Here is a 15400-nt window from a genome sequence, read left to right as displayed (position 1 = left end):
ACACACATACACAATCACACACACACACAGCTTGCCTCTCCATCTTCTGATGCTACTCCTTGGCTCTCCCTTTCCTCATTTTGTTCACTTCATGATCACCTCTCCATCCTTGTTTCTCTCTGTCACGCAAATTCCATATTTGCAAACTGAAGAATAGATAAAAGATTTAAGCCCAGGGCTTTATTCCCTCCTAAAATTATAAAGAAACTTGATTTGTCCTATGAGGCCTGGGGTGTGGGGGGGAGTACAAAACCCAGGACTTGCTGTCTCAAGTGGCTGCTGTTCTCATCGATCATGTTAACTACAATACTATCAATAGAAGTCACACAAAAGCCAACTCCTGGTTTTCCCCTTAGCTTTCCTGTCTTTGGAAATCCATACATTCCCCCATCAACTTAGAAAGGCTACCGTTTTTGGACAACAATACCCAGGATCTCCTAGACACCATAGCTATTGTCCACACAGGCTGAGGGATCCTGGGAAACAGAGTCCAAAAAAGTAATATTTCCAAGTTTTGCTGGGGGATGGGGTGAGGTGGGCAGAAACATCTTGTTTCAGAAAACTTTGTGGGTTGACTTGAAATTAGAGATCAACTAGTATATCGAGTTTTCCCTTAAGTCTACCTCTGATCAATGCTACTCTGATCTCAGGTCTCTTGGGCATGATTAAAGCTGCCTTCACATTTTGAGGAGTACATACACACACTACTGAATTGGATATTAAATTCAGTTTCCCAATTTCACAAGCATTAAAGCCACCCGCAGCCTTTCCTGTGAATGCTTTGACACTGATAGGGAGCTGCACTATTTAGAAATCTGAGAAATCCTTTAAAAATACAGGCCATTTGACAATGTTAGATGGAGTGTGTGTGTGCTAAGTGAGCCCTCGGGCCATCCAGCATGATCTGAACTGGGAAGAAGGGAGGAGGAAGAGAGAGAGAGAGAGAGAGAGGAACTATGGAAATCACTGGAGATGGAAGAGCTGCCCTCCCCTTCTTCCTGCCTACCCCCCCCCCCTTTCTCCCACCAATCTGGTTCCAATCTGCGTTTCCTGTGTAGCAGGAAGCCCCAGCCTCGCACTCCATAAACTCAAGACAAAAAGGCTTCTATTCAAACAGACGCTCTTAATTTAGCTCCTTGCTCTCTCTACCCCCCTCCCCAACTTTCCCTCCACCGTTACAGCTCTGATTTCTCTCTCTAGAAAAGGGAGGTTTTTTGCAATGAAGCCAAAACAGGTCCGATCCAAGCAAATTATGATGAATACAAAAGTAAAGTCTTGCGGATGGTGCTGGAGCTGAGACAAAAGAAGGAAACTCAAAGCCTGTGTGTGTGTGTGTGTGCACATGCAAATGTGTGCACATACATGTGTGTATGAGTATGCACATAACCTTACCTTTGCTTATCTGTCTCAGTGCTAAAAATGCAGGTCCTCATAGAGTCATTTAAGATAGAAAAGTGCCTTAATGTTTAAGTCATGCCAGCCAGAGGGTTCTTAGAACTGTAGTCCAAAAAAGGAACTTTCCCACACTCTAACAAGAAGTCATGGAGAAGCAATTCCAGAGTGGCACTAAAGGCAAGGCAGGCTGTGTAGTAAGGAAAGGAAGGGGTAAAAGGACTCAATGTAAGGAACAGTGAAATCTATGAGCTAACTAGCACCGGGGTTAGCTAATAAGTGGCTGCGAGACTGCCTGGGAAATCCATTCATGCTATTCTGTTAACTGGAGGAATGATCAGATAGAAATGTAACAAACAAATGACCTCTTATGGAAATGATCTCTTGCTGAATCCTTTCCCAGAGAAAGGCCTGCCAATGGCTCTGGTAGAATAGTGAGATACAAAAACCATTTTCTTCCCATACAGATAAGATGCAATGAATAGTACTAGAGAAATACATTGATATACTTTAGTGCTGCCAATGCATGTGCCCACTCAGAAGTTAATTAGCAAGTCACCCTGCCTTTGACAATAATGCCACTCTTACCACTATTAGACACAAAAAGTATATCGATCAGCTGAAGGTAGTGTAAGGCAAGGGCAGAATAGGACTTTTTGCAACACTCAAGGTGGCCAACCACACATCTACGATTTGTCTACAAGGTCAGGTGGAACTGAGATGCCCCACAGGCCACAGACTGGCCTCTCTATAAGACACAAAGGAAATGAGCATTTGTTGCCCCATATGTTCTCTTGAAGAATAGCAAGCATGGCGTAGTGCTCTGAGTGTTAGGCTGTGCTTCTGGAGACTGGGGTTCAAATCCCTGCTGAGCCATGAAAACCCAATGGGTGATCTTAGGCAAGTCATACGTTCTCACCCTTAGAAAATCCTCTGATAGGATCACCATAAGTCATAAATGATTTGAAGGCACACTGCTACAATGCCCTTTGAGCCAGTGCTTCTTAAAGAGATCTGAAGGGGGGAAAGGAGGAGGGAACAAGCAACCTTGCCTCATTGTACTAGGGGCTGGTACCATATTCGAGCTCATGGACAACAATTGTTTATTTCTTGTTTGGAAACTCTCCAGCTGTTAAGCCTCTGATGAATGCTCCATAGTCAATGCCATTCAGAACACCCAAGGAGTCTACCAATGCACCTGGAGGGGCCCAGGTTTGGAATCACGGATGAAAGACAAAGAAAAGCAGGATGGTTTGGCTAGGGGCAAAAAATGAGCCAGAGCTCCACATCGGTGTACAGCTTGGCACCAGCTGTGCATGTCAGCTGCAGGTTAAAGACCACTTCCTGTGTCTGACAGCTCGCAGGCAGCCTTGCCTTGCCTTCTACACTGCTGCTAGTCTGATACACACTCCAGGCACTGGCTTCTGAAACTAGATCTCCCCACCGTCTGTCTGCCAGAAGGGGCTCAGGAAAGGCAGGAGCAGCCCTTCCTCCCAACCCCCACCTCACACACATCAGATCTTGGCAAGAAGCTCAGTACCCAAATAGCAGACAAGAGCGATAGCCCAGGAAGGCTTTTTCCACAATCTGAAAGTCACCCATACTCCTGTGCAGACAGCTCTTTCGACATCTCCCACCTGACTAGCTATGCAATCTGATGTTGTGAGTTGTGACTACCTGGTCTACTTTCAGGAGTAAGGTGTTGCTGGCTAAAGTGGTAGTGAACTGTAATCATGTTGCCTGAAAACATGACACCATTGCTGCTTGGATGCTCAAAACCTTTGTGCTTCTTATTGTTCTACTGTTGCTGTTAGGAGAAACTTGTGCAGGGATATGAAGATGCACTTCCACATCAGACATTACAGCAGCAGTGCAAGAACACAGAAGCCTGACACACACACTCAAATATCCAGGTAGACATTGTAAAGTCCCGAATAGCTGTCAGAAGTACATTGAAGTGTACAACAAAATAAAGTGAATCTTGGACTGTCTTGGACTGCCACTTGGAATCACAAAGAAATGAGATGGCTACAGTACAGAGCTTCTCATTAAATTGTAGGCAGCCCCAAAAAATCCAAATAGGCTTGCCTCTTTATCCGTTATTTTCTTATGCAATCCCTACTGAGCCCTTCTGCCTTCAAGGTATGATGAACACTGCCAACCCATCACAGGTCTCTCACCTTGTATGACTGTGGAGCCAACTGAGGCTGGAAGCGGAGCAAGGGCTCTGAGAGCCCCAGGAAGCTGCTGCGATAGGAACTGATGTCCCTGTGTCTCCACACCAGCTTGTAAAGTTCCAAGCACACCAGGCCAGCTACAGCTGCTGTAGTTGTGACAATAGCAGGAACAATCCTCCCCACTATTCTCTTGGTCTGTCAAAATGAAAACAGACAGTGGGCATGAAGATAGTATGAAAGTGTGTCACGTTATTGTAGAAGAGAGGGATGCTGGGGTAGACACAATATGCTGAGCACAGAGAGTGGAAGGAGAAATGATAAAAGAGATGTCATAATTAGCTATCATTTCTCACACTGAAATTCCCACTATCCCACTCCTTTCTCTCTGGATGAAACTACAAGTAAATAAAGTTGCTCTACACACATCTCCTTGAACTTGCTGAAAAGGAGGAAATGTATGCCAATATATTCCCCACCCCTACTCCCATTTTGTTTCATGGAGTTCACTGGCAATGAAGAAATGACTTCACAAGCCCAGTCTACTTCCTTCACCTGGAGTGTATCAGTGAGAGGGATGCCATAGTTCTTGGCTCGCAGATTGGCTGCACTGGTGATGAAGTCCAAATGGGTGTCGTCATCCTGAGGGACCCACAATTGCAAAATCAGTCACAGTCAAGAAGGGGGTAAAAAGGTAAAAATAACCAAAGAAAGAAAGAAAGAAAGAAAGAAAGAAAGGGTCTCAGTGGAAATTAAACCAAAGTGATTGCAGAATATAACAACAGGCATGCATATTGTGTATACAAACATGGCATAAGGTACAGCTAGAGCCTTTGCCAAGTTAATACAGAAATATATAGACTTAAACACTGGGAATACAAAAGGGCTGTGGAACTTTATTTTGGACTATAGCCTCCATAATCCCTTAACATTGGCTCTATTGTCTGGGTCACTTAGAAGCTGAAATCTAAAACAGATGGAAGGCCAAATGTTTCCCATTCTACCACACAACCTTGTGTCTTATGAATCTTTATTGTTACATGCCTTCGAGTTGACTCTGTATTAAGGCGATCCTAATCTAGGGTTTCCTTAGCAAGATTTATTCAGAAGAAGTTTGCCTCGGCTTTCGTCTTCAGCTAAGAGACTGCTTAGCCACAGGAATCACCCAGTAGATTCTCACAGCTAAACAGGGATTCAAAACCTTGTCTCTTGGAGTTCTAGCCCAACACCTAAACCACTGTGCCATGCTGGTTCACTGTAAGAATCCTACAATTTTCCTTTTAAAGATCTTTTAGCCTTAAGGTTTTGTTAAATTTACTTGAAAGCCCACAGGCCATTCTTGGAGAAATCTCACAGAAGTGTGTCTGGCTGCATAAGTTGCCTATGGCCAGCACAGCTGTCACGTAATACTGGCCTTATGTTTAAAAAAAAAAAAAAAGCTCAGGTGGCAGGACTGTACATGCCATTTCCTCCTCCTTCTCCATCTCTTTCTTCTTATGTGACAATTCCACACCACACCCTTGCAATACAGTACAGTTCAATGTTATGTCTGACCAACTTTAATACAATGTTGGTACCTCTCCAAATCTAGTTTCTGGAATACATGAGAACTGAGAGGGCACATGGGGAGAGGAGAAAAAATGAAAAGTGAAACATGTGCTCCTGTAACCCGACACTGACCTCTAACAAAAGTCTTACATTGCATATACATTGGGCTCTAGAATTTAAGAGGTGGGATTTCAATTACATGCACAACTTCCTGTATTTCCCCAGGACTAGTAAGGACAAAAACAAGAATGTCAAAGAAATAACAGTGCTCAAATGTGGATTATTTACAGGGATGGCACAATGTAACTTTCCCAGATACAGAATGCGAGTAACCATGGTATTCACATTTCCAAAATAGGGCCAACCGAAGGCTTTTGGCTGCCTGAGACAAAGAACAAGATATTTCTCATTTCTCATTTCATTTACAGAGGGAGAAAGAAATTATAATCCAATCTTATTTCAAGGGTTCAGGTGCCTGATAACAGCTGACATTTTGCTCACTTGGCTCTCCATTCAGAAGAACCATATAAAATTCACTGTATTTTGGATTACAACTCCAAAATGTGCACCCAGCAAGGACAGTGGGGAGGATTTTGAGTTTTGAGTGGGCTATGTATTGAAAGCTCTACCAAGAAGACAATGGAAAAATGAGGAGAGAAAACTAGAGCATTTTGTGACACATTAAGGGCTATGTTGAGGAACTGAATAAGTCTTCAAAAACTTTAGCAACTTCATTTGGCACAGGCTTTCCTGGAGTGTAGCTCATATAATCTGATAGCATATAGACTATGGTCCTTGTAAACTTATGCTAAATAAAATTAGTTAGTTTTTAAAGTACCACATGATTCTTTTTTGTTTTGCTGTAACAGAATAACATTACCCCCACTTGATTTGTGGAAGAGATTATTATCTATTTCCGACAGTCTAGATTTTCCAAAGCCTAGGAACAGAGACTGCAATTTACAGAGGTGTTAGATAAAGCCATTTCTTTGTTTGATACATGTACCTCAGCAGATAGTCTTTACTCAACTACATCCACGTTTCTTTACTGACACATTGATGTGATAGCTAGGAGTCATATGGATGGATGACTCAAACTTTCATGGCTGGTAGAGAATAATGAAGAATGGCTTCTAACTTGTAAACAAGAATGTTGGGCAACTAGAAGATTAGCAAACAATAATTAAAAAACAAAGACTACAATAATGCAAACTCAACACACTCACACAATTAGCACTACATTTCCACAGTGGGGGGATTATGTGTTCCTGTGAAACAAGAGGTTATGTTGACAGCAGCAAGGCTACTGGTATGGTCTCCCATGTCAGGCAAGCTTTTGCTAAGGAGCCAGGACAAAGGAGAAGCAGAAGTAAAAGATGATAGAAATAAGAGTCAGAACAACAGAGAAATAGATGACAACAAGAAATGAAAAACAAGAGAGCTCCTTTAGATGATCTGAGAAATCAAAGAGAAATTAAAATTAAATAAAAATAGAAATGTAAATAGTAGATAACCAAGCAGAAATGAAAAGACAATGGAAACAATACACTGAAGAATTATATAAAGGAGATGAAAGGATGGCAGATTCATTCAAGGAAGAACCATTTGAGGATGAACCTACAACTTTTAAAAAGTGAAGTGGTATTACACTCAGAGCTCTTGGAAGAAATGAATCACTAGGAACATATGCCAAAGTAATAGAGGTGCTTCAAGATATAGGGACTGAATCTACTCTAGTTCCAACTTTAATATGTTAACATATTAGAACATAAATCAATGGCTCACAGATTGGAAATGTTCAATGTATATGCCAATCCCCAAGAAAGGAGACACCAGAGATTGAAATAACTACAAGACCATTGCAATAATCTCCCATGCAAGCAAAGTAATACTCAAAGTTTTGCAGCAACAAAGGCTTTTGCCATATATGGAGCATGAAATGCCAGAAGTCCAACATGCATTCTGGAAAATGAAGAGACACTAGGGATCATTGCAAACATATGCTAGGTAATGGACCTTACAAAAAAATTGAAAGAAAAACATCCCATGTTTTATAGATTATAGTAAAGTCTTTGATTGTCCAGATCATAGGACATTATGGACAGCTCTTAAAGAAATTTGATTATCCTGATGTGTAATCTGTACTCAGGACAAGAGACAACTGTTAGGGCAAAATATAGAGAAACAAAGCAGGATGCAATTTATCACTTTCTCTGTTTAATTTGTGTGCTGAATGTAAAGCAGGTTTATGGAGATGACACTACACTACTAACAAAAAATAGCAAAAAAAAAAAAAAAAAAGGAAACAGAAAGAGAAAGCCAAGAAAGAAAGTGCAAAGGCAGCTTTATAAGGTGAACATTAAGAGAACAAAAACAATGATCACTGATGATGTATACAACTTTAAAGTAAAGATATTGAAATAGTTCAAGATTTTCTATACTTTAGCTCAGTAATGAATCAGAATGGAGACTACTGTCAAGAAATCAGAAGAAGTATTGTCGAAGGCTTTCATGGCTGGAATCACTAGGTTCTTGTGGGTTTTTTCAGGCTATAGAGCCATGTTCTAGAGGCATTTCTCCTGACGTTTCGCCTGCAGCTATGGCAAGCATCCTCAGAGGTAGTGAGGTGAAGAAGAATCAGAAGAAGACTAGGACTTGGAAGTGCAGCTGTGATGAAGCTAGGAGTTAACCCAAAATGTAAAGATATACCATTGAATACTAAAGTTAGGATTCTCCATGTCATTGTACCATATTTCCCATTTCTTTGAATAGTTTGTGAAAACTGGACAGCAAAGAAAGTTTATGGGAAATCAGTCAATTAATTTGAAATATAATGGTTGCAAAGAGTTCTACTGAAATTGCAGACTACTAAAAACACAAATGGATGGGTCTTGGACCAAATCAAGCCTGGACTCTCCCTGAAAACCAAGAAGATGAAACTGAGCCTGCCATAGTTTGGATGAGAAGATAGAACTTAGGAGAAAAAACAATAACACTTAGTAAGGTACAATGCAGAGGAAGACTGCATTTCAGATGGATAGATTTATCAAGGAAATCACAGTCCTGAGTCTGCAAAACTTAAGTTGTTGATAATAGGATGACTTGGGGGGTCTCTCATTCATTGGGACACCTTAAGTAAAAATAGTCTTGACAACAACACATTACTTTTTAAAAATACAGTGCAGAGGTAAGAATCTTGCTATGCATTTGCACCCTAACATGGGTATAGGAATGCTGTTAATAATCTGCCCAATCCAGCTCTTAGGGGACCTGTGTCTGCTATCTGCATCATGGTGGTGGGAAGTTCCTATGAGAATGAGATTGAAACCCCTTACCCCATTCCAAGAGATACTCATATTACAGAATTATAGCACTATTATTCCATTTATTTATTTATTTATTTATTTATTTACTGTATTTATATCCTGCCCTTCTCACTCTGAAAGGGACTCAGAGCGGCCTTACAATAGGCAACAATTCAATGCTATGATCCTATCATATGGAATTCTTGGATTGGCAGAAAGTGGAATAATAGTGGTATAATTCTATAGCGTGAATATGCCCAGCATTCTAAATAGCGGGAAACATATCTACAATTTATTTTTTCAAAGGGATTTATGCAGTGTATAGCCATTTTCCCCCTTTTCAAATGGCTAGAAACTGCAGAAAAGCCATAAATATTTACTTACACAAAATCAGCACAAAACTTTAGACACATCTTGCTTGAAGAATACTAAAGGTCAAAGCAATGAAAACATCACCTCCAAACAAGATTTCTATTACAGCTATCTGTCAGCAACTTTCAACTGAAACTCCAATTATGGAAAATATTCCACCTTAACTAAAATCCAGGCCCCAATCCTGGCAGCTGATGACATATTGGGATATAATCCTTGCAAAATTCCCACATTGCATCTTGCAGTTTAACTAACAAATGGTCTCTGTGTGTAACAACTTCATGGAGCAGCAGCTGTGGAGCAAAAGTGGGCCCATTTCCCAATACTACTCAACGTACACAAAATACTGTCCAGCAAACAGGCTCATTTTAGCTGAATACAACAGCCTAGGATATATGAGTAAAGCAAGGAGATGATGTAACTTAGCAGTAGAGCAAATGCTCTGTTGAGGTCCGGATTTTAAGTTGATTATTTTTCTCTAGTGTGATGAGGCCAATTTGCTTGCCCATGAATCCAGAACCAGCCCCACTTCATTCTCTGGATTTACATTTATCATTCTTCCATTTTAGTAGTTCTCTTAAAGTTTTTCAAGAAACAAGTACAAGACTCTGGAGAGCTAATGCTACCTAGAGCAGACACTTAGAATGACACAACATCAGTTTGACTCAGCACAAGGCTACTTCCTTTATTCAAAAGATCAATCACTAAAGTCAAATGGAATGACATTCTAACCTATTCCTATAGATCATGCTGATCTAGGAACAGAATAAGAGAGGGAGAAAAGCATTCACTTCACTAACTATTGCTTCCTGAGCCTACACACAAGTTAGAGGAAAGATTGCGTAAAACTGAAATGTCAGTACTAACATAAAGGTGTACATCAGAAGAAAAGCACATGAAAATAAACAAATATATATATTTTAAAATTACAATCTGATATACAAAGGAGATAGGGAAAATATGGTTTTTCCCTTTACAAATATTGCAGCATTGAGTAAATTAGTCTCAGAGTCATTTCAAGAAAGGAAAGCTGATCTAAATTGAAATTAACTGAAGAAGTGCTTTGGCTCAGCTGTTGTTGGAAAGATCATACCCAACAAAGTCCTTCCCCCCAACAGAGTTATGCTCTTCTAGTTAGAGTTGGGGGTAAGATACTTTTTTGATTAAAAAACCTCTATTTCACCAGTCACTGGGTAATTCTAGACATTGGGTTCCAAAAAGTAACATTTGAGTCTTTCTTCTTTGCAATCCTTAAGTCACAAAGGAACATTCAAAACACAATAGAGTCATACAGACATGTTTGTACCTTCTCAAAGTGAATGGGTATCATGATGTTAGATGTAAAATCACTGTTCTTTGCCATTTCTTGCCTTAGCTCTGTCAATTTCTGCTTGAGCTCTGCTAGCCTTCGCTGATCTAAAAAACATAATTGGAGACACAGTTTTGCACGAACCCAGTTGAGCTAGAAAAAGAGGAGTATGTGGCCTCAATATCTGTGATCCTTAAAATCAAGCACACTTTGACAGATGTAATGCCTTGGGCTGGCCCAAGACATGTTGTGATTGGGAATGAAGTACATCAGGGCAGGCCTTTCCCATACCATGTTCAGAACCCAACAGGAAAGACAAATGAATTGTAATTTAACACTGGTTACAGGTTAGCATCTTCCACTGCACCTGAGGAAGTAGGCTAGTTAAGGAAACCCAGGACAACACCTATATAGCTCTCTCTTTCTAAAAGAGGAATAGCCAGAAGCCAGATGTTTGAGGGAGTCCATTCTTTCTAAAAGTAGGTCTTTCCCCCTTGAGAAGAACTGGTGGAGTGTGCAAGGGCATATTGTAAACAGCTGGGATATCATACCTTCAGCAGATCTCCTGGACTTCTTGTCAACAGCACCCCCTGGTTCCTGTATCTCTTCATCAGTGAGTGGGATATGCATGCCCTTTTGTGGCTGGAAAGATGGGAGATGCAGGTCAAAGAGGACCTGGAGGGCAGCAGGTACGTCCTCATTGATAGGCAGTTTATACATCTGAGCAAAGAGGCAACTGGCAGCCAAAATGAAGGTCATGTGCATGTCCTGTAAAAGTACAGCAGTTAGGCTCAGCAAGGACAGCACAATATATGCCCCCTTCTCCCACTGCAGACCCAACTTGCTCTTCACAGCAAGTGACAGGCCATTCCTTAAGAAACTGAGACTCCTTTCCAAACTACCTGAACATCACTGCCCAGTCTATACAGCACAGTTGGAAAACCATCACAGCACTCAATGAGCCAGGTGACAACAGAGGAACTGAGCACATTCCACCATCACCAAGTCCCCAAGCAAAGCACCTGGTGCAGCTCCTTGCTCTCTCCCTCATCCTCACCCTCAACACATGGACCAGGAACCTTGGTTCCACTCCTGATTCACTTCCCCTGTCACTACACAACATTCTAGCTCACAGCCAGCCACCAGATCAAAAACCCAATTGCAGTGAACAATTGATTTAACACACTTGCATGCCAGAGGTACCATATGAATCTGGAGTACTTGCATCCCAGTTCCCACACAGTGCACTCCTTTCATAGGGCAAACTTGAAATGATCCAGTCAGAGTAAATTTCTCAGCTATTAGTTTGTGCTTTGTGGAATACTCTGCCTATTGTGTTGTTTACCACAAAAATAGATGGCAAGTGATAATTCCTATTAGTTCTAGGCAATAATAAGGCAACAACAAAATGCAATAAGATGTAATTTCCATATGTTTAACATTTTTCATATGTGCAAATGGACACTTGTCCATGCGTTTAACATGAAGACTAACCAGCAATGCAGAGTAATTGTCCTGACCTCTCCTTGATGTTCCTTATATCTGCCCCATTCCTGAATCCCCAGTGCCCAAATTAAGCTCTCCACTTACATTACCACAGTCAAAATCTAGCTGCCGTGGGCATCGCTTGGATCCTGACCAGAAAGGAAGCCCAGAGCTTGTCTCCTGAGAATAAAAGCAGATGGGATATGAGGGACAGAAGTTTGAGGAAGGAAACCTCACTGGCCAAGGGCTGGAAGAAGGCCAAATGTTTCGGCAGTTTGAAGCATTGGAAACAGGGTGTGTGCAACAAGGGGAAAAGAATTAATCAAAGAGCAAAAAAAAAAAGTACATGTTGAGTGTTTTCAAGAATTCAGACAAGTACAGTAAGATCCCTGTAACTGCAGAACCCATATCTGCAATTCATTACCCATGCCCTGAGGGAAATGGTCTCCCAAGGAATTGTCTAGAGGTTCTCTGAGCAATTCTATGGCACACTCCCTCCAGAATCAGAATCAGTCTAGACAAGATACATTGCTCAGAATCTTTAGGCTCTCCAAGGCAATTCTATGGTATGCTGGGATAAGACGTCAGCTAATTTAGTGGCATTTGATCGTATCCACCTTTTCAGGGCAGGAGTGTATCCTATCCTATATAAATGAGACTTACTGTACTAGATCCACAGAGAAAAACAAAGATGATACATATCATTCATATCCTTAAACCATATAATTCAGTTCCTCCAAGATATTTGTCAGAAAAATACAAGGAGGTCCAACAAAAATTCAATATGCCAGAGCTTGAAAAACACTTTTTAACTAGGGGTCCCAGTGTGGTTGTGCTGGTTAGAGGATTCTGGGAGTTACAGTCTCAAAAGTAGAATTTCTGAGCTTTGATTATTAAAATCAGACATCATCAGTGACTGTTACTGATGGACACCATGACTATAGCTGGAAAGTCACTGGCCTAGATTATTGTGCCAAGACTAAAGGAAATACACTAATTCACAAATGGAGGGAGTCATTGCCTTGGCATCCAAAGGACAAGCATCATGACCCACAGCAGTATCATTATCAGCGAGGACACCAACTCAGCAAGGAAAAGAAAGGGAATCTGACTCTTGCTAAAGTGCTGGCGAGCTTGCAGCTGAGGCCATGGCATTGTCAAAGGTCTGTGTACACAAACAGGAAGAACTAAGGACAAGGGGTGACCCTAGCTCATCCTTTCTTATATAAATCAATGAACTTTATTGTTCTAGCCAAAGGGCATGATAAATACACATTACAACAAATCAATACAGTAGGCCAGTGAGAGCATTTTCAATTCTGCATCCCAATGGGATAGAACATGGAGACAAAAAAGTGTCTTCTTGAACTCACATTTAGCATTACTAGTATCTCCTTAACAATTTACTGCCATTATATCCCATTGTCTCTGTCAGATTTTCATGGTTGGCAAAACAAAAAAGAGCCACTTTGAATCTTATTGTTGGTTTCGTTAAATCCCCAAGAGCCCTTTTCTTCTCTTGTAGCATGTGCTCCCTCTTTCTCTCTCTTTCCTATTTTATTTGTTGAATCTATGCTCTTAACAGGGCTTGAGGAATTGTCCAATCAAACCCTGCAGGGATGGGAGAAACATGTGGCCCTTCAGATGTTGCACTGCAATTTCCATCAACTCTTCCCAGCACAGGAAATAGCAAGATATAATGGGAATTACAGCCCAACATACAATGATAACATAGTACCAGGAAGAGCCATTCAAATTACCTAGTTTAGAGAAAACAGAGAACTTGAAGTGCCAGTAAGAGACCTGCTGACATTTTGGGACAGGCATCTTCAAACTGCGGTTCTCCAGCTGTTTGGGCCTCCAACTCCCAGAAGCCTTAGCCAGCTTGTTCAATTGTCAGGAATTCTGGTAGTTGGAGGGCCAAACAGCTGGAGGGCCACAGTTTGAGGATGCCTGTTCTAAGAGAAATCTATATCTATAGGAGTTATATGTGGGAGAACACTCTATGAAGTGTGTGCCTTATTGAAAGCAATACTTAAGTTTTGAGACTTCACATTAAGCACCTACGAACAAAGTTGGAGGCACTCGGTTTGAGACATCTGTAGCCCAATACTCGGAGACAGTGCAGAATGAGTATAAAAGAGAAATGGAATGTGTAAAGAGAAAAGCAGCAGACAGGGAGCCTGAAATGGCCGAGAGAAAGACAAGAACTCTACAAAAGATTCTGGTTATATCTCACATGTTCAGGTGGAAAGATGTGAAGCAGTTGTTGGATATCATGGGAGAAAAGACGCTCCCAAAGACTCCGGGCCCAGATCACACAATCCGTCCAGCAGTCTGGCTTCTTCAGAAGGCTGAGGTGCACTCTCTCAAGTGTCTCCAAGGCCTCTCCTTCTTGAGTCTCAAAGAAACTGGGATCCCTGTGAACACACAAAGTGCTCTTGACTTTGGTTATATCCAATCTCTCCAGCAGTCTGACTTCTTCTGAAGACTGAAGTGTATTCTATCAGATGGCCATTCCCAGGAACCTTGCATTTGTGTCTTCCCAATAGAAGCTGAAAACAATGTGGGGCGAGGGGCCAAATGCTGTTTGGAATTTTTAAAAGGTGACCTATAATCCTCATTTCAGTCAAGTCCCTGCCCCTCACTCCACCCAACACTTACTTTAGGAATCTGTTTGTATTCTCTGCTGTCATCTTGAAAAGACCTTCAAACTGATCTCGAGCCCACTGTAAGAGACAAAGTGGAAGTGGGTGTGTGTGTGACTTTTGACAATGGGATCATTAGAACATCCTTTACACAGTCTACCCCTCCCATTTGTTCAGACACAAGCCTTGCACATTCAGTGGGGCTGTGCCAAGTAAAGATACCCAAAATCTCCAACACAAGAATATATTTTATTCCATATCCACACTTGTCTATCATTCCATTAGAGTGCTGTTTATTAAATGGGACTAAGTACAGGGACCATGTAATCCTTTTGTTCCACTAGCTACCAAGTTTTTTTCAAGAACAATTCAAAGCATTAGATATGACAGATGAAGCCCTATCTGGCCTGGGTCCAGGTGAGTTCCCATTTCACGTTATTGAAAATTCAGGGGAGGCCCTTCGCTCTGTCTTATTCTCCTCTCACAGATACATCAAGTGGGAGAAGGAGTTCTTAGTAGCTGTTTGCAGCCTCTGGAACTCTCTCCCTAGAGAGGCTGGACTGGCACCCTTGCTATCCTTTCACAGACAGGGAGAGTTGATTTGAGTCTCATGATAACAAATAATCATTATCTGGTCTCCATCTCTTCTTCGGGCCCATTCACCATCCATGGAAAGCAATTTCCTAAAGCCAAGCACTCATTTCTCTAATTCCCCAGGGACTAATGCTTACAATCTCCTGGAGATCCCCAGAATGTAAGGGAAAAACAGTTTGCCCCCTTTCTGTCCCTGCTTCAGCAAGAGAAGCAGCAGCTGATGTTCCACACAGGTTGAAGGATTTTGGCCAGGCTTATTGGAGAAACAGCTGGACCCCATATCCTAATGTCAACATTGCTGACAACTCTGGCCCTCAATGCAGCTGCCTGGAAAAAATGAAGCTTGGGGGGAGCATGGGGGCAGGCAAGAAGCCTGAGATGAGTTGTATTTGGCAGCTGAGAACGAACCAAAGTTTCCCCTCTTTTGGGATGGACCAGCTGGAGAAAAAGGCAGGAGAGGGGTCTTGGCAGGCAGACACTGTTGCCTGTGGCTGGAAGAAGATCAGCATGCAAACCCTGCTCAAGAGGTGAAAGACTAGACACCTTCCCATTCCCTGTTTCAAAGCTGATTGG

General features: G+C 41.6%; 1 protein-coding gene across 1 annotated transcript in view; it reads right to left on the bottom strand.

The window, feature by feature from the left end:
• UBA7 (ubiquitin like modifier activating enzyme 7) overlaps positions 1-15400 on the bottom strand; it is a 56159-nt gene that overhangs the window by 12424 nt on the left and 28335 nt on the right. Inside the window, 7 exon segments of the mRNA XM_067463639.1 lie at positions 3573-3764; positions 4122-4208; positions 10098-10207; positions 10652-10868; positions 11691-11765; positions 13825-14005; positions 14250-14314. Coding sequence (XP_067319740.1) covers positions 3573-3764; positions 4122-4208; positions 10098-10207; positions 10652-10868; positions 11691-11765; positions 13825-14005; positions 14250-14314 — 927 coding nt within the window.

This window comes from Anolis sagrei, chromosome 2, assembly GCF_037176765.1.
Source record: "Anolis sagrei isolate rAnoSag1 chromosome 2, rAnoSag1.mat, whole genome shotgun sequence".
NCBI classification, from domain to species: Eukaryota; Metazoa; Chordata; class Lepidosauria; order Squamata; family Dactyloidae; genus Anolis; species Anolis sagrei.
This window is presented reverse-complemented; position numbering and strand designations above follow the sequence as displayed.